Consider the following 18,958-nt stretch of genomic DNA (forward strand, 5'->3'; position numbering starts at 1 on the left):
TAAGACTGCACCCGAAAGTTTGTCTAAGCCAGCCTTTTTTGTGTAGAGATGAATTATTGTGCTTCTCGGTCCACGCAGCAGTCTGAGGCTGGGTGGAGGTAACGCGCTGGGCTGCAGAGGTCAGAGGTTGTGTGGGAGCAGCTTCCTCGCATCAGGAGAAGGAGCCAGAGCTACTGCACCAGATAAAGAGGACTCCCTCTTCAAGGCTACTCAGGAAGCACTTAACATGGGAGGGCCAGACGCTCAAACACGAGCTCCCCAAAGCGCCAGCATTTAGTCTTGGGAGCGCCGTCTTCTCACACACCTACATGTCATGAGGGATGGGTCAGGGGGAGGGGGGCTGGAGATCAGTCGAGCATTGCATCCAGTTGGTCTGCCAAGTCGTCAAACATGCTGCCGATGTCATCCAGGATAGAGACGGTTCCTTTTTGGCTGGAAAATTTTGAAAAAGAAAAATGGAATAATTAGCTTTTACTGAGGCTTCGATAAACATGCTGACAGAATCAATGAGTCAAGTGTGGAGGTGAGTTCCTCCACTGATGGAAAGCAGCTTTAAGATTCAGTTTATGGGTGACATTCACTATTTTCACACACACACACACACACACACACACACACACACACACACACACACACACACACACACACACACACACACACACACACACACACACACACCTGACAAACTCAGAAACATACAATACAGTCGACTAATTGTAAAGATCAACAAAAAGTAATGATAAATCCCAAAATAATCATATAAATCATGATTTTTAAAATAGTTTATACTTAAAAAAACTCATGTTTTACAATTGTTTTCATTTTATAGGAGAATGACGTTTTACAAAGACCAGTAAAGTACATGAGAAATCATGTTTTTATTAGGTGTCATGGCTGCCATGGAGCTTTATAAAGAAAGTAAAAATAGATTAGACCATCTGGACAATGACTGTTCTCTTCATTTGAGTTTTTTAGTTTTAGGTAATGGTAAAGGGGGAAACCTGGAAGTAAAGATGATTTACTATGGCTTTTGAATGACCAAAAAATGTCATGGATTTTATCAATATGTTTATCAATAACCCATTTCCTATAGTGAAGAGAGAAGGAGACAATGAGCAGACACGTCAAACAGTTATAACTGTGGCAAAATGCCCCAAACAACAGGTCACAGAGTTTATTTATACCAAGAGATAAAAGAGAGAGAGAGAGAGAGATTGTGTGTGTGTGTGTGTGTGTGTGTGTGTGTGTGTGTGTGTGTGTGTGTGTGTGTGTGTGTGTGTGTGTGTGTGTGTGTGTGTGTGTGTGTCATGCAAAGAGACATAGAACAATACATTTACATTCAGTTGATTGAGTCCATGATCAAGAATTAATTAACATAAAGTTTCCCATAACACTTCCTCAAAAGAATGAAGCAGGACCAGCTGGCTGACCATCTGCAAACAGGTACAAAGATTAATCAAACAAGTTATTTGCAGAAGTATCAAGTTTCCCGTGTACTTACATAAAATACACCCTGACATACTTTATGTTGTGTTGCATTTAGTCAACGTAAACTTAAATCTGGCCTGAAGAAGAGGTTCCAGTGTGTGTTTGAGGGGATTGCTAAAGCAGGAAACCCAACACATCTGAATGAGATCTACACTGAGCGACGGTGGCACAGGAGTTAAGTGCTCGCCTCGCAATCGGAAGGTCGCAGGTTCGAGACCCGCTCAGTCTGTCGCTGTCGTTGTGTCCTTGGGCAAGACACTTAACCCACATTGCCTGCTGGTGGTGGTCGGAGGGACCGGTGGCGCCAGTGCTCGGCAGCCTCGCCTCTGTCAGTGCGCCCCAGGGCAGCTGTGGCTACATTGTAGTTCATCCCCACCAGTGTGTGAATGTGTGTGTGAATGGGTGAATGACTGATTGTGTTGTAAAGCGCCTTGGGGGGTTCCAGGACTCTAGAAGGCGCTATATCAAATACAGGCCATTTACCATTTACCATTTACATCACAGAGGGAGGGACTGGAGAGGTCAACAATGAACATGAGATCAGAGAGATTGAAGTGGCGTCCAGGAAACTAAAAAAACTAGAAACGACAATCAGACGAGACCTCTTCAAACTCCCACCTGGGAGAGACGAACTTGTTAGAACAGTGATCTCAAAGGGAGTGGCTAGTATTGGCAAAACGGTCTTAACTCAGAAGTTCACTCTGGACCGGGCTGAAGACAACGCCTACCAGAACATCCACTTCATGTTTCCGTTCTCCTTCAGAGAACTGAAAGTGCTAAAAGAAAAGAAGTTTAGTTTGGTGGAACTTGTTCATCACTTCTTCACTGAAACCAAAAATAACAGGAGCTTTGAAGAGTTCCAGGTCGTGTTCATCTCAGATGGTCTGGATGAGTGTCGACTTCCTCTGGACTTCCACCACAGTAAGATCCTGACTGATGTCACAGAGTCCTCCTCATTGGAAGTTCTACTGACAGACCTCATCAGGGGGAACCTGCTTCCTTCTGCTCGCCTCTGGATAACCACAAGACCCGCAGCAGCCAATCAGATCCCCTCTGAGTGTGTTGGCATTGTAACAGAGGTCAGAGGGTTCACTGACCCACAGAAGGAGGAGTACTTCAGGAAGAGATTCAGAGATGCGGAGCAGGCCATCAGGATTATCCTCCACATCAAGACATCACGAAGCCTTCACATCATGTGTCACATCCCAGTCTTCTGCTGGATCACTGCTACAGTTCTGGAGAAGGTGTTTAAAAACAAAGATGGGGGAAAGCTGCCCAAGACCCTGACTCAGATGTACATTCACTTCCTGGTTGTTCAGGCCAAAGTGAAGGTCAAGTATGATGGAGGAGCTGAGGCAGATCCACATTGGAGTCCAGAGAGCAGGAAGATGATTGAGTCTCTGGGAAAACTGGCTTTTGATCAGCTGCAGAAAGGAAACCCGATCTTCTACGAATCAGACCTGACAGAGTGTGGCATCGATATCAGAGCAGCCTCAGTGTACTCAGGAGTGTTCACACAGATCTTTGTAGAAGAGACAGGACTGTACCAGGTAAAGGTCTTCTGCTTCATCCACCTGAGTGTTCAGGAGTTTCTGGCTGCTCTGCATGTCGATATGACCTTCATCAGCTCTGGTGTCAATCTAATGGAAGACAAACAGCAACATTCTCTGTGGTCTAAACTTTTCAGCGGTCCAAATCTAAATGATCTCTATCAGAGTGCTGTGAACAAGGCCTTTGAGAGTCCAAATGGACACCTGGACGCTTTCTCCTTGGTCTGTCCCGGCCGGCCAATCAGACTCTCCTAAAAGACCTGCTGGGGAAGACAGGAAGCAGATCCAATCAGGAAACAGTTGATCACATCAACAAGAAGCTCAATGAGAGTCTGTCTGTGGAGACAAGCATCAACCTGCTCTACTGTCTGAATGAACTGAATCATCTTTGTCTGGTGGAGGAGATCCAACAGTCTCTGAGTTCAGGACGTCTCTCTACAGACACTGTCTCCTGCTCAGTGGTCAGCGCTGGTCTTTATCCTACTGTCTTCAGAAAAAGATCTGGAGGTGTTTGACCTGAAGAAATGGTTGTGTCAGTTTTAGTGGGAGGACATAATTGAATCAGTTAATAAAAGTATAAAAACAATAATCTCAGATAAAAAAACACAAATCTTCAGTCAAATCCAACTTATAAATGTATAACTAGATGTAATTTTTACCTGTAGAAGGTGGAGGGGCAACTGGGAGATTTGGAACTTTTAAAATCTTTATTTTCACCTCTTACATCCAAACTTTAAATGTTACTATTTTACATGTCAGACAATTGTTTGTATAAAACGCAAATAAACAGTTCACCACAATTGAATGTATCTAAGACTAATTGTTAAATCTGTGAAGATGGGGACATAAACACAGACATTTTTCCCTTATTTGTCAGATTTATTTGATTTGATGCTTTATAGATGTTACATTTCTAGTTATTAAGAATATTTAATGCTACAGTCGAAAGATGACAAGATTTTTAGGACAATAACATTTGATTTTTAACAATAAGATAAAAAATTAAATAACTTCATGAAGTTTTGCTTTTGCAAGTTGATTGAATAATTAGAAACGGACTGAGGGAAGTTATTCACTAGGTTATTAGAGATAGAAGTGTCATGTTCTGTGTCCCTTTGTTCCCCAGCTCCTCCAGTTCCTACTCCAGGTTCTCCTTTTGTGTTCTCTTAGCGCCCTCATGTGTCCTTTGTCTGCATCTCTGTTGTGTGTCTTAAGTTGTAGCCACAGCCTCTTGTATGTGTATGAGTTTGTGAGTGTCAGTATGTGTATGTGTTTGTGTGAGTCCTTCCCTTAGTCTTTAGGTTTAGTTTTGTGTTTTATATAGTGTTAGGTTCATCTGCCCTCCTCTGGTTCTCTTCCCCATCCAGATAATTGTTGTCACCTGCCTTCCTCCAGCCTCACTCCATACACCTGCTTCCTGTTTCCCTAATTGCTCCTCCCTGTCTAAATAAGCCCTCCTTGTCTCATTGTTCTTGTCGGTCCATTGTTGTTTTATGTCAGCGTTGTTTGTTGTCTCTCCCTCCTGGTCTCTGGTTCTCTGCTCATGAAGTGAGCTTTTGGATTTTTCCCTGCTTCATTTTGTTATTGGGTTTTTTGCCTCCTGCCCCTTTTGGATTTTTATTTTGTCATCCTAAATAAAGGATTCTTCTTTATTTAACATTCCTGCCTCGTGTCATCCTGGGTCTGCATCTTGGGTCCTAACCTCCTGCTCCTAAACGTGACAAGAAGTGTAGAAGAATTTCAAAGAATCATGAAGCGTTGTTATTAAGTAGCCTAATAACTCTAGGTTTGTGTTTTGAGTAGCTAAAAGTAACTCAGTGAAAATACATTTCAAGACCCTATATTGGTTTGAACTGAAGTCATAATTCAGATTCAATAAATAGGTAAATGTAATAATTTGTACAGACAGCAGACAAAGCTGTAGTGCTTGGTGTGGCGTGCTGATGTTAAAACAGTTCCTTTGGCTCTATTTTCTAATCGCTATGCTAATAATAATCTCACCTTGGGCCTAATGTCACTGAGGGCACAGGAAATGCACCTAATTATTTATCTGTAAGTAGCTGTATATATTTTATCATTTCAGGTGAATATTTCACAGACGATAAACCGAAACACAAGACTGTTGTGTTATTCCCGTGCTCACACGACTGCTGTTAGTACTGCTGAACTCTTGTTGATGCAAAAGTGAAATCAAATACAGCAGATCTGAAGTTTCATAAACATTGCCACCACCATAAATGTGAGTGAAATATAGGAAAATCATAGTGACTCACTGACTGTTAAAGTGATGAAGGAAAGCAGCTGTTGGAAAGCATCAGGAGGGAAAGTCTGTACAGGCTGATTCCCATCAGGTCATGAGGAACAGATGCCTTAGGAGCCCCCCCCCCCCACCCCCACCCCACCCCACCCCCCAAGTTTCACACAGTGCCGTAACCCGTTACTCTCCACCTTCCTAAAACAGCTTATTACTCATTTCCCAAGGATTTAATCCAACTAAATAATTCATAAAGTGTTTTTATCCTGTTGCTAAAGACACCTGTAACTAGTGAATTTCCCCACTGTGTTAAAAATGTGTCAACAGATAGGGAGGTCTGAGGTCCCCCTGTTTACACATGATCACATAAACTGATCATTTGGAGCAGTTTGAACCTGCAGTCCCTGAGAGCGACTCATATACCAGGAATTCTGAATTACGGAGCTGATCTGCTATCCAGAGGCAATCCAATCTACGCAGATTGGAGGCTTCATCCTTAAGTGGTGAATCAGGTCTGGATGAGGTTCGGTCAGGCAGTCGTGGATGTGTTTGCATCAACAGAGAATTCTCAGTGCCCACTTAAATTCTCCCTGCAGGATCGTGGCGCCCCGGGGGGGTGGTGGTGGGGGGGGGTGGGGGTGGGGGGTGGGGGGGGTTTGCTCTTGCGCACAAGTGGCCAAGGTCTCTCCTTCATGCGTTCCCTCCAGAGGCCCCCATACCCCCCACTTTACCCAGGGTGAGGGAGCAGGGCCTGTCCATGATCCTAATAGCACCACGGTGGCCGGGGAAACATTGGTTGGTGAAGATCTCCCAACTCCTGTGAGGTTCCCCATGGCAACTGCTGCTCCTCAGGGACCTGTTGTCCCAGGCTCATGGGGAGATACACATCCCACTAACTTGGGTTGAGGCTGATGTTGGCTGAGCCGGCCATTTTGATGGAACATTTGTGGGGATGCATGCTGCTGTTTGAATGACATTACTAACTAACTAACTAACTAACTAACTAACTAACTAACTAACTAACTAACTAACTAACTAACTAACTAACTGAGATACTAGCTAACTACATCTTGGGTTGAGGCTGATATTGTCTGAGTCAGTCATTTTGATGACATTTGTGGGGGTGCACTCAGCTTTTTGAGCCACATTACTAACTAACTAACTAACTAACTAACTAACTAACTAACTAACTAACTAACTAACTAACTAACTAACTAACTAACTGACTAAGTGACTAACTGACTGACTAAGTGACTAACTAACTAACTAACTAACTAACTAACTAGCCATGCTAACTATCCCACGGTGGCCGGGGAAAATTTGATTGGTGGAAATCTCCCAACTCCCGTGAGGTTCCCCATGGCAACTGCCGCTTTGCAAGGACCTGTTGTCCCAGGCTCATGGGGAGACACACCACCCACATCCAGAAAGGCTGGCCCTGTGGGCGTGGCCCCTGAGAGGCAGACTCTTGCGTGAATGAGCTTTCAGCTGGTGTTAGAAAGAGCGGGTCATTTATCTTTTATCATCATTAACCTCTCAGGTTAACGAGTATTGCCTCTCCACTCTGGACAACATCTGTCCTTTCAGAACCAGATCAGTTCCTGCAGTAAACTCCCAGGCTCAATTACAGCATTTGCAGCCTGTGTATGAAAACACGTCTCCCCGTCCACCTTCTGACATCCGTTAACTCTGTAGTCAGAGATGCGAGGGTTGTCTATTACTCCAACCTGGTGTCGCAGAGACAAAGTCAGTAAGGTAAGATCTAGCATCTCTCTTTCAGCCTTATCTCTCCCAACCCCAACCCGACCCATGACCCTAGAAAGTTTAGCTCGTGTTTATTTGCCTGAGCTAGCATGCCCCTTCGACACTTTCCCCTCATCTGTGTTTAAAAATGACACCCCCACTGTGGGATTAACCCTCTTATTCCCGTAACCAACTCATTGGATCTCTAACTTTTTTCTTTACATCAGCCTCTTTTGGTTGAGAGATCGGTACCTCCCTGGGAAATAAATTCATTATTCTTCTCGTCTCTGGATTAAAAGATCTTAACACAAAAGCTTCTTCCCTTTCTTGTTTCAAATCATCTTCACTTTACTGCAGCCTTCTGATGTGCCTGAGTGCAGCCATTTTTTCATCTACCTTTAATAATTTCTCATCTGTTTTCTTTAGTTCCCCTGTCATGTTTTCACAAAAACGCATCTTTTCTTGAATTAAAATATTATATCTAGCATTATCTTTTCCCAATGCAGCCTGTTTCCCATCATTACTTTGTGTTGAGGCGTCCTTCAAAGCTAGCTGACTCATTTTATGTAACTGGCTGATCTTCCTTTCTCTATTAGTCTCAGGTCTGTTCGGAGGTCGCTCAATCTTTTTTGTGTCAAAATCGCGTTTTTCTTTTAATTTTCTGTAAACGCTCAGGTTGTCATTTTCCTTTCTGAGCGCTGCTATTCGACTGTCATTCTCTAAAACGAGTTTATTTAGAGTAGAAATCTTTTGATGGAGGATTTTCATTTCTGCATCATGTTTCAAGCCTCTCTGTTGCATATTTTCTGCATGTTTGGCTTCTCGTATTTTATACTCAAAAGCAGATTTTTCTCTAAATGCTGAAATTTCATCTTTCACTTTCTGAATTTCTCTCTCAGTTTGGCTTATTTTGTTTTTCAACTCCCAGTTGTATTCTTCTATATCGTATTGCATTTTAAAATCGCGTCGAGTGCTCTGACCAACAATGACTTGTAGTAAGAAATGATGTTCTCTGTATGACGTATCAAAGCTTATGATCACGTGCTTCTATGAAGCGTTCTGATCTGCCTTGCTGACGCTTGCTCAGAGGTTACTAGAGGTCGCAACGTTCTAATTTGCATATTCATGACACAATTGCGTTGGTTACGTGAACATTTGCGCCTGGTCACGTGAGTCGAGTATGAGGAAAATGAAAGTGTGATTATCGCACAAATCTTTCGGCAAACGTGTTCTGCTGGAAATACGCGGATTAATTGCTCGGGTTGCAGGCACGGATCCCCGTTTCTGTCAACTTTGATCTCAGCAGCTGGAGCGGGGATAAAGACGCGCTTCTTCAGATAAAAGTGGTAATTACGTCTAACTTTAATATTGTTAACAATAATTGCAGCAAAGCATCATTTACTGCAGTTAGTCACTAGTGAAGCATAACTTAACTTTCATGAGCAAAAAACCCACAAAAAGGATTCAATAAATCAGCAAAGCGGGAAGAAATGTTATTTTTGTTTTTTACATTCTTACTTCATTTCAAACTATAGTGTTTTTCTATTGGGTGCCATTTGTAAAGTCAAACAGTCATAATCTAACAGCAATTTTTTTTGTTATTTAGCATATCATAAGAGAAAAAATTGAGAGTTCACTTTTTCAAAGTCATATTTTCACCATGTTATTCATACATTTATAAATGTTAAAGTTTCCAAATAAATATTTAGTTAGCACGCTAAATATTTAATTTATAGTTAAATATTTATGTTGCAAACTAAATATTTAGGTCTGATCTAAATACTTAGTTTGTAAAATAAATATTTAATTCACTAACTAAATATTTAATTTACTAATTAAATATTTATTTTGGAAATAAATATTTAAAATTTAAATTAAATATTTAATTTGTAAATTAAATATTTTCCAAAGAAATTTTTAGATCCCAGCTAAATATTTATTTTCCATGATGTTATTTAGCTCCACACTATAGTTTATATTTTTGGGTCAGACTTAAATATTTATTTCCCAAATACTGATTTTGCAAACTAAATGTTTAGCTCCAAAATAAATATTTAGCTGGGATCTAAATATTTATTTCGGAAAATAAATATTTAATTTACAAATTAAATATTTAGTTCCAAAATAAATATTTAATTAGTAAATTAAATATTTAGTTAGTGAATTAATGATATGCTAAATAACCAAAAATATTGCTGTTAGATTATGACTGTTTGACTTTACAAATGGCACCCCATATTTGTGATGTCCTTGTGTCAAACGAAAACAGCAGGCCAGTGGAAAGCACTAGTGACTTTGCCATTGAGGATGTTAATGATGAGCATTTGGATGACTTGGCTTTTCCTGAGGTAGACAGTGTTTGTGATACCAGGCAGTTAAGAGAGCAGTTACACAAGAACTTGTCTTCATTGTTCCTGAAGATGGAAAGTATTCTTCATGTTTCTCAAATGGCATCTCAGGAAATAGTTGATACTCTGGCACAAATCATTTCATTGTCAAAGCCTCTCATTAAAAAGACTCTGCATGATGTATTACAAAGGCATCAGGTTACTCCTTCCAAGGCTATCCTTAATGATTTGCTGAATGCTGTAAATAATGCAAATATTTTTGCTTGTGCCACAGCTAAAGGGGAGGACTTTTGTTCAAATAAACATAGAAAAACGTTTATTGAAAAGAACTGCCCTGTGGTAATGCTTGTTCAGTATGTATTGGAGCCTGGTTGTACAGCAATTCATGTCCCTATACTTGAGATGATCCAAAAAATGTTCCAACATACAGACATTCTTAACAGAATTATGGAAACACATATCTCTTATGAGGGTCTTTACACAAGCCACAGAGATGGGTCATATTTCCAAGGAAATTAGTTGTTTTCTTCATCAGAGCTTTCACTGCCACTGATACTGTACATTGATGACCTTGAAATTGCCAATCCATTGGGCACTTCAAGGAAAATACACAAACTGTGTGCAGTATGCTGGATGTTTGCTGATTTGCCAAGTAAATATCGTTCAGGTCTGCATGTCATTCAGCTAGCAGCATTATGTAAGGTACCTGATCTCCACAGGTGTGGCTATGAAAAAGCATTTGGTCCTTTGCTACAAGATCTAAAAACTCTTGAGCAAGATGGTGTATTTATTGAGTGCCTCGGTAAATCTGTTAAAGGGACTATCATGTGCGTTGTAGCTGACAACCTGGCAGCCCACTCATTGGCTGGGTTTAGTCAGTGTTTCAGAACTGGATTTATTTGTAGGTTTTGCAATGCAACACGAGACCTAATTCAGTCTCATGATGTTGGAGATGGCAAGTTTAGCCTCAGAACAAAAGCCAGTTATGACCAAAATGTGCAGGAAGTTCTACATGGGGATGGTCATAGTCAGGCAGGTAGGCAACGGAACTGCATCCTGACTGAAAGTTTGCAGTATTTTCATACAACCACAGGCTTCCCTCCTGATGTCCTCCATGACCTTTTTGAGGGAATTGTACCAGTGGAGTTGGCCATGTGTATTCAGGAGATGGTCCGGCAGAAATACTTTACTCTGGAGCAGTTGAATAGAAAAATCTTGTCCTTTCCTTACCAACACTCCGATAAAGTTGACAAACCAAAGCCCATCTCAAAGAACTTCTCTACAAAGAGGACCATTGGTGGCAATGGTCATGAGAATATCACATTGCTGAGAGTACTGCCATTCATGAACGGTAATGTAGTCCCTGAGGAAGATGCTGCTTGGACAGTGTTAATGGATTTGAAAGAGGTTGTTGAGCTTATGCTGCGCCCAAGATTTGATGAAGAGTCCATACAGTATTTGCAATCAAAGATAGATGACCACAGAAAAGTGCTGCAGGACATGTTTCCTGAGTTAAGACTGCTTCCAAAACATCATTATATAGAGCACTACCCAGCTCTTATACGTGCTTTTGGGCCACTTGTTCACTTATGGACAATGAGGTTCGAGGTTAAGCATCGCTTTTTCAAGAGGGTAATACATGACACACAAAAGTTTAAGAATGTGTTAAAAACATTAGCAACACGGCACCAACACATGGTGGCCTACTACCTCAGTGCACCTTCATTTTTTCAGCCGCATCAGCAGACGACACACGTTACTTCTGTCATGGTTTCAGATCTTCCTGAAGTTGCACAAGAATACATAAAGGTTAAAACTGACAGCAGAATTATTTACAGCACATCAAAGATCATTGTTGATGGCACAACTTACAGCCCTGGAATGTTTGTGTCTGTGGGGGAGGATGGGGGACTGCCACAGTTTAGCGAGATCAAAAAAATCCTCCTTGTTAACAATGATGCTGCATTTCTTTGCAAAGAACACAGGTCAAACTACACTGAACATATGAGGTCATATGAACTCTACCCAAGTTGTATGGCTATCCACTGCATGTCAGAGTTTAATGACCGCTTACCCCTTTCTGCATACTACGTGGAAGGGAAACTTCTTTTGACACCAAAACGTTTTATACTTCTACACTGAAAGTGAATTTGCATTATGTGATTTACATATATTTTAAGATTTGTTCCACCCCAAAGTTTCAAAATGCAGATGCTATGTGTGTGTGTGTGTGTGTGTGGGGGGGGTGGGGGGGGGGGGGTGGGTAAGAGAGCAACATTAGACAGTAGTCTGTAAAAAGTAGTTTGCTACTAGAAGTTCTGTTTCCTTTTAGATGTATCTCACTGATTTAATATCACATGATGTGTTTTTCCAAATATTTCTCCTGCAGTTTGTCTCTGTTTTGTAAAATAATTGCTGTGTAAATTCTTATGTATTGTTTGTATGCCTGGTGAGAAAATGTAGATTATGATGTTGAAATAGGGTTAGTTTTTACCGTGACTAAATGAAATGATGGCCTGTGACTATGTAACATGTAAAATACTTACCTTTGTTCTGGACTGTTGAAAGATTGGCCATAAAATGCTAGAATGCACCCAAAGTAACCAGCATAAATAGTAAGTTTATTTTGTTATGAAATTTACAGTGTACTTTTTAAATTAAAATTGGAAAACAAGACTATAGTATATTTGACCCCCCATTTTTGACAGCTGTAATGATTGCTGAGTATACAATTATCAGACCTTGTAAAGGCTATGTGTATGCATTACCACAAGAGGTACTGCTCCACTTGTGACAGTAAATCTTTTGGGCTATTGCTTGGTACTCAGATGCCAATTCTGAGTACCACTCTGCCATAAAAGGACACATAAAAAAAGGTCAATGGTATGATGTTCATTGTTTTTATATGTGTTGAGACCATTGTAGTATTTTTTAATCATCTCCATTCCTTGCTTTATACACAGGATGATGGCAGCATCTCAGAAATTCCTGCTGAGAGTTTACAGCACTACAGATGTTGTTGTGAAGGTTTCTCTAACTAAGCGGCCTGAGTCAGTGGAAGAACTAATCACCATACTCCGGGAGAAGCTCAACCCAAGGCTGGACTTTGAGTTTACCTTACAATACGAAGACCCTGACTTTGATGGGCAACTTACCTGTCTACATGATATTCAAGAGCTACTAGAGAAGAGCACATTAAAAATAGTGCGATCCAAAAGTGATGCCAGTTCTTGTGCAAGTTCTGACACAGACATCCTTCCTCATGTGCCTTTAGCTCAGCATCTGAAGTGTTGGCCTGACACTTTCCCAGTACCTACCTTTTCTTACGAAGTCGAACATGTCCTTGAGAAGGGAAATAAAGCCTACGAGAGAAGCTCTTGTTACCACTCATCCATGTCTTAATGAGCCTGGAAGTTATGGTTGGAAGACCAGTTTAAAATTTAAGATGGGAAGTTACCGCACCAAGCTAGCCAGAGCCGGATGCGCGGAGGTGTCCGTGAATGCTGGTAGAAGGAGTATCAACAACCCAGAAGGAGAGTATCCCCACTCCAACATAAAAAGAGCACGAAAAGCTGAGGTAAACTACCTCCCAAACTTTCCAAGAGGAGAAGATAAGGCCAGTCTGGAGGAATTGAGAGTCCAGATAAAAAATGAGGTTGAGAAGACCGAGCCCAACAAAGTAATGATTGAAAAACTGATGCAAACAACCTTTGCACTGCGTCGCCATGAGATCGTTCAAGAAAACCCAATGGTGAAGGACTTCTTAGAGAAATGGCCAGCTCTGCGATTTCACTCACAGGTTGGTGTTGCACTGATTTTTTTTTTTCTTATTCAATTTAACTTGAAACAATGCAAGTTCAGCAGATCTTCAGATTCAGATTTATTTATTTAACATGTTAAACAAAGTACTTCTTATAAACATTGTTCAAATAGGTAGAAAAAATATCTTAAAGCGCTACAACTAAGCACCCTATTAGTTGTGGTGCTTCAACATTAACTCATTCGCTGCCAGCCGTTTCCTGATCGGTAAATCCCTTTCGCTGCCAATGTTTCTCACCAATTTTATAGTTTTTTTTAAGAGTCACAGAACGTTGTGTGCTAGGATGTTGACGCCAAAACAACCAAAACAAAGTGGAGACTCACCTTAAATCATGAAGAATCTGCGCATTTCGAGCATTATCCGTTCTTTCATAATCCGTTGTTGAATTGTGATCGGCAGAAGCTTTTCCGGTTCGCACCTCACTTTTTTTTTACAGCAGCCACCCAAAACGATCTAACACATGGATTTTCTACTTCCTGATCACGTCATGTGTGATATATGCGGATGAAGATCGGCTTTAGAGGTGAGAGGTTCAGTCACGATGCGGGGGCTCATTCCAATGCCCACACAGTAAAAACATTCAAATGGCGACTTAAGTCTTCATTGGCAGTGAACGGTGGGATCTAAAATGACGACTTTAGTCATCAATGACAGTGAATGAGTTAAGCCGGGCGTACACTGTGCCACTTTTTCACTCGTAGCACTCAGCTTCAGCTCAAACTGTACGACTTCCTCGCAGGGTAGATCTCACGAGTCATGTGCTCACACTGCACGACCCAGTTCTTGGATGCGACCTGACTGCTCACACTGCACGCCTGGTAGCAACACGTCGGCCCTAAAATATGCTAAAAATAGCAGTTTTTACTCAACACGTGAGACTTTTTTGTCTTGTTTTGCCTGTTGTCCTTCGGGAGTGCTGCAGGACACACAGGGATTTATGGGGGCTGGATGAGTAAAATGAAATAAAGAAAGTAAATCTGTGTTTTGTGATCAGTTTAATTTGACATGAACACGACAAACACTCTTTCTTGACAATCTTTGTGAGTAAAAAACGTGTAGAAATTAAAACGAACAAAGTGTGTTATTAGGGAAATAGCAGGCGAGCGGTGTTGATGCAGGATTGCGTATGCGCCGTGAGCGGTTCTGATACTTTTTGCGTCGCAGCTGCTCGCAGCGCCGCTTCAAAAGTGCGATACCCTCACGAGGGACGAGCAAAATATTAAACACGCCAGAAGTTTGTGCGAGCTCTCGATAGCTGGTCATGTGGTGTTAATTGCCTCTCGTAACCCCCTGTATACTACACGACACTCGGCGCAAAACTCGCCCCGATCTTGTGGATTGTCGCACGAGTGGAAAATCAGCTCAAAAAAGTGAAAAAGTTGCACAGTGTACGCCCGGCTTTAAGTAGACAGGCAACCACAGATAAAACTTGCTGAGTCTATAATGTAGGAACTGATGTTCTCTTGAATTAAAGAGAAGTTTTCTTACATTCATTAGGCTCATGATGCCAAAAAATTTATTTCAGATTTGTGATACAGTTGTGTTGGAAAGGTTAAGTTCAAATTGAAAAACAAATGTTAAAATGACAGCATTAAGATAAAACTGGGCACAAATTTGGAAATCCCTCTTTAAATATAAGATTTCTCAATTTGGCCAGTAATTTTGCTTTATATTGGATGTTTTCATGTTCCTGTATTTTTAGGTTTGTGCGGAGTTCCACCGAGTCACAAACATCAACCTGCAGAAACAGTTCTATGCTGAACTTGACAGACACACACCACGACTTATGGCTCTATACAGACAGAAGGCCACATGCACTGGCAAGATATCGGAGGCTCTGCGAAACTTTCTGAATCATTATGATCACCAGGTGAATATTGATAAAGATAAAATTGCTACCACAAATTTAAAAAGTTTCTATGTTAATCACTCAATTTTGCTTGTTTTTAGACTGCCTATGGGCTACTGTTAATTGCTGGGAACATCTGTTTTCTATATACACCAAAGACAAATATAAATGCAACACTTTTGTTTTTGCTCCCATTATTCATGAGCTGAACTCAAACATCTGAAACTTGGTCCACATTCACAAAACACCCATGACTTTCAAATACTGTTCTGAAATCTGTCTACATGTGTGTTAGTGAGCACTTATCCTTTACCAAGATAAACCATCCCACCTCACAGGTGTGGCATATCAGGGGGCTGATTAGACAGCATGAATAATGTACAGGTGTGCCTTAGACTGCCCACAATAAAAGGCCACCCTAAAATGTGCAGTTTGATCAAACAGCACAATGCCACAGATGTTGCAACCTTTGAGGGAGCGTGCAATTGGCATGCTGACTGCAGGAATGTCTACCAGAGCTGTTGCCCATGAAAGGAATGTTCATCTCTCTACCATAAGCCGTCTTTAAAGGCGTTTCAGAGAACTTGGCAGTATATCCAACAGGCCTAAAAAATGGGAGCAAAAACAAAAGTGTTAGTCTAGATAACCCTGAAAAAAAAATGTTTAGGGTTTTTGTCAAATGAGTAAGAAACAAGCTCTTTGTCATGAGAGACAGGTTGTGTCTCAAAAGAAATGTCTCCAAAATTATGCAGAGCCTAATGTGTCATAAACATGTATTATCCCCAGGCAATGACACCTGTAAACTTAGTGTTAAATTAACTCTTATTTTCTTTTCCCTTTATAGGAAGCACCTGATGTCGATGTGAAACGGACTGCAGTGCTACGTGCCCTTCCAGTATACCTGCGGGAGGAAGACCCAGAATTCTTTAAGACATGTGATGTAAGTGTCTCTTGCATTACTTAAATTCTACCAGTGAGATAACATACCATGGATTATTTTATATGGTTTTATTACAAAGCAGCTTCACAATTGCTTTAACAAACATTGCATTAGACTTGTGTGTTGGGGGGGATCAAACCTGGGCTCAAATTAGGGTGTGTGTGTCACAAGTGGGGGTGGGAGGAGGCAAACCCAAATAGATTGTGCACACACAGAAACCCTGATTTCGCCATTGACCCTTTGCACGAGACTGCCCCGTTCTCCATGATGGTCGGCAAAAAGACCGTTTACACACGTCAAAATTCCGGTGAAGCTAGTCAAAACAAGCCCGTTGTAGCCCTTTATCGCTTTTATTTACTTGGTTTCACAGTAAAATGGTAACAACTTGCTACGTGGCCAGCTGCACTAACAGAAGGATGTAAAGTCAACTCATTTCTTTATTTTTTTTTTTCAAATAACGTTGATTGAGACTGAGGACGGAGATGAACTACAGCTATCAATCAAACGGACTAGCAACCCTCAGGTTTACAGCTAATGTGTTTTTACCTGGTAAAATTAACGTTTATTTAATTCATGACGAGGACAGGGACAAATGTGATGCGTTCTTCTGATGGATATTTCACCATGGAAGACGCACGCATACCGCGGTACCGTCCACTGTAGTGAACATGCATATTACACCAGAATTCCGTCGCCCCGTTTTTTTAAGATGGCGACTGTACGTCTTATGTTTATAAATGTTCTTCTGTAGCTGACAAGCAGAGCTAAAACACGTTGTTTTACAGGTATTATTCTCATGTCATGATGTGTTTTCATATATTTATATTTTAAACACTTGTCCATGAAAAGTTCATCAACTCTGCATCAGCCAGGTACTTCCTTAAATTTGAAGCAAGAACGCGGTAGTCTAAACGCTACTCGTTAATTCTGGTCGGCGCTCATTTTCCTATTTCGCGGGGCAGGGGCACAAACTTTCTGCTTCCTGTTTTGTTGCTCTCCTGTGTCTTCGTTTTGTTTCTTTCTCACATTCTTTTTGATGTTCTCTTTTTCATGTGATGAGTTGGCATCCTGTTTCTCCGACTTATGTTTTACTGCAGTTTTGCGTTAACGCACCAACAAAACCATACCTGTTGGTAGATTTGTAGCAAAGCGTTGATGACGTCGACGGCTTGATTGTAAAAATTCGTTGACGTCAGATCCAGTAGTCGACGCACCATGCCCACTTGTTGCATCCCCAGGAGTTTGTAAATAGAGGAGGAATCTGCCTGTTTTTCCTCTAGTTCGCCCTCTTCTCCACCTTCACTAACATCTCCGCCAATTACCGAAGACCCGGAACAATGTCCGTCCGCTACTAGATTCCTTTCCTGTTTTGCCCGCCTTCGTCTCCCGCTCGATACCCAACCCTAGTTGCTATAAACACACAAATCTAATTAATTAATTTACACATTTTCTAAAAGAATAGTAAATAGAGGACTCTTGATGTGTCACTAACGTGTTACCCACAAGACTGCAGAATATTTTGCTAGATTACAAATAATGCTTGTCACGGCCCTTCAAGTCAAACTTACTTATTGACACTGTGTTTATTCCAGGCGGGCACGCTGGATGAGACGAACCTGACTGACACTCCAGTTGCCCTTCTCACAGTGGTTGCTGACGGCTCTGCTGAGACCAGTCCAGTCCATTTCAGTCCTTCAAGCATGGCTGTTGTGGTGGAAGGCGACTTGGTGATCCGTGATATTGCCAGATTTGCTGATGCATATGCCTTATTGTTTGGCTTGATCTATGCTCTGCATTTGGACTACCCCAGGAAACTAGTTCACACATTCACCTTTGTCCAGAAAGTCTTCATGGGGCTTGATGATGGCAAACCACTGAAACCCAGCCTTCATGCTCTTAGAAATGATTTGTTACAGAGTGAGTAGTTATGAAAGATATGCAAGGCAACTGGTTGTTAGGACAGGCACACTGTTACTGAGCACCTTCTTTGAAGTATTTTATTTAAAGCACTTTTAAGTTTTCTACAGGCTTTGGGTGGATGTAATTCCCATCAGTTTACCTCATTTTTTTTATACAAGGTTATTTGGGTGCCGATAAACATTATTTGAACCTGTTAAAAAATATTTATTTTATTTAATTTTTGTTTATTTAAAAAAATCTCTTTTGTGTTTGACCTTTTGTTTTTCATTTTTATATATTAGAAGAAAGATGACTTTTAGGACTGATGTTCTTTTATGATTTTATAAAAATGTTATTAAATGTTATTAGCAGCATTTTGTACGCTCACTTGTGCTCCAGTCCATGTCAGTGGTTCCATGTTGATGGTTTTATAAAAAAAACATTTATGTGATGTTTTTCACAAGTCCATAAAAATGTTAATAAACAAAATGTTAAGTGAATCGCCATATACTTTTTTTGAGTGGTCCACACACAATTAAAAAAGAAAGGTAATTTAATTAGTTTATAATCATATTACTTGAGTTTAGGTTGTAATATAATTACATTCTGTTGCATCAAATAATTTAACTACAAGTAACACAAAAATGTTAAAATTAAAATATATAAGTTTTAAGTTTATCTTAATTATTTAAATATAGAATATTATCTGAAAATTTTAAGTTAACAATAAATACAAATTTTGAGTACAACCATACTTAAAACATATGGTTTGTCTACTTAAAACTTTTGTGGAAACTGATTACCTCAAAAATTTTAAGTTCAGTCAACTTATTCGGGTTTACAGTAAAAGTAAGAATCCAGGCAGCAGTTTTTCTGGAGAGTTTAGAGGAGATGCAGGAAGATGAGAGACAGACAGGACAGGAAAATAGTTCAATAAAAACAAGAAAACAAAACAAAAAGTAAAATGTAGGTAGATTTATCTCCACTACACGTTTTTACCTGTATAAAGCAATAAGTTATACACATGTCATATTTATACATCTGATACAGCTGAGATCACCTTCAAA

General features: G+C 40.5%; 1 protein-coding gene and 1 pseudogene across 1 annotated transcript; both read left to right on the plus strand.

Moving 5' to 3' along the window:
* Positions 1 to 491: 491 nt before the first annotated feature.
* LOC139069720 (protein NLRC3-like) lies at positions 492 to 5,233 on the plus strand (annotated as a pseudogene).
* A 1,082-nt stretch (positions 5,234 to 6,315) lies between these two features.
* On the plus strand, positions 6,316 to 18,391 carry LOC129159789 (uncharacterized). Its single transcript, XM_070550106.1, has 4 exons — positions 6,316 to 8,381; positions 12,347 to 13,182; positions 14,906 to 15,992; positions 17,585 to 18,391. Exons 2-3 carry the CDS (start codon positions 12,721 to 12,723, stop codon positions 15,173 to 15,175), a joined length of 732 nt encoding a protein of 243 aa, XP_070406207.1. The 5' UTR covers positions 6,316 to 8,381; positions 12,347 to 12,720; the 3' UTR covers positions 15,176 to 15,992; positions 17,585 to 18,391.
* Positions 18,392 to 18,958: the final 567 nt, after the last annotated feature.

The sequence above is a fragment of the Nothobranchius furzeri genome, chromosome 4 (genome assembly GCF_043380555.1).
Source record: "Nothobranchius furzeri strain GRZ-AD chromosome 4, NfurGRZ-RIMD1, whole genome shotgun sequence".
NCBI lineage: Eukaryota > Metazoa > Chordata > Actinopteri > Cyprinodontiformes > Nothobranchiidae > Nothobranchius > Nothobranchius furzeri.

Bases quoted from the DNA above. Each gene is read 5' to 3' on its own strand.
- LOC129159789 (XM_070550106.1), top strand. From the start codon at position 12,721: ATGTCCTTGAGAAGGGAAATAAAGCCTACGAGAGAAGCTCTTGTTACC. The intron at 13,183-14,905 runs GTTGGTGTTGCA...CTGTATTTTTAG, and splicing joins CTCTGCGATTTCACTCACAG to GTTTGTGCGGAGTTCCACCG.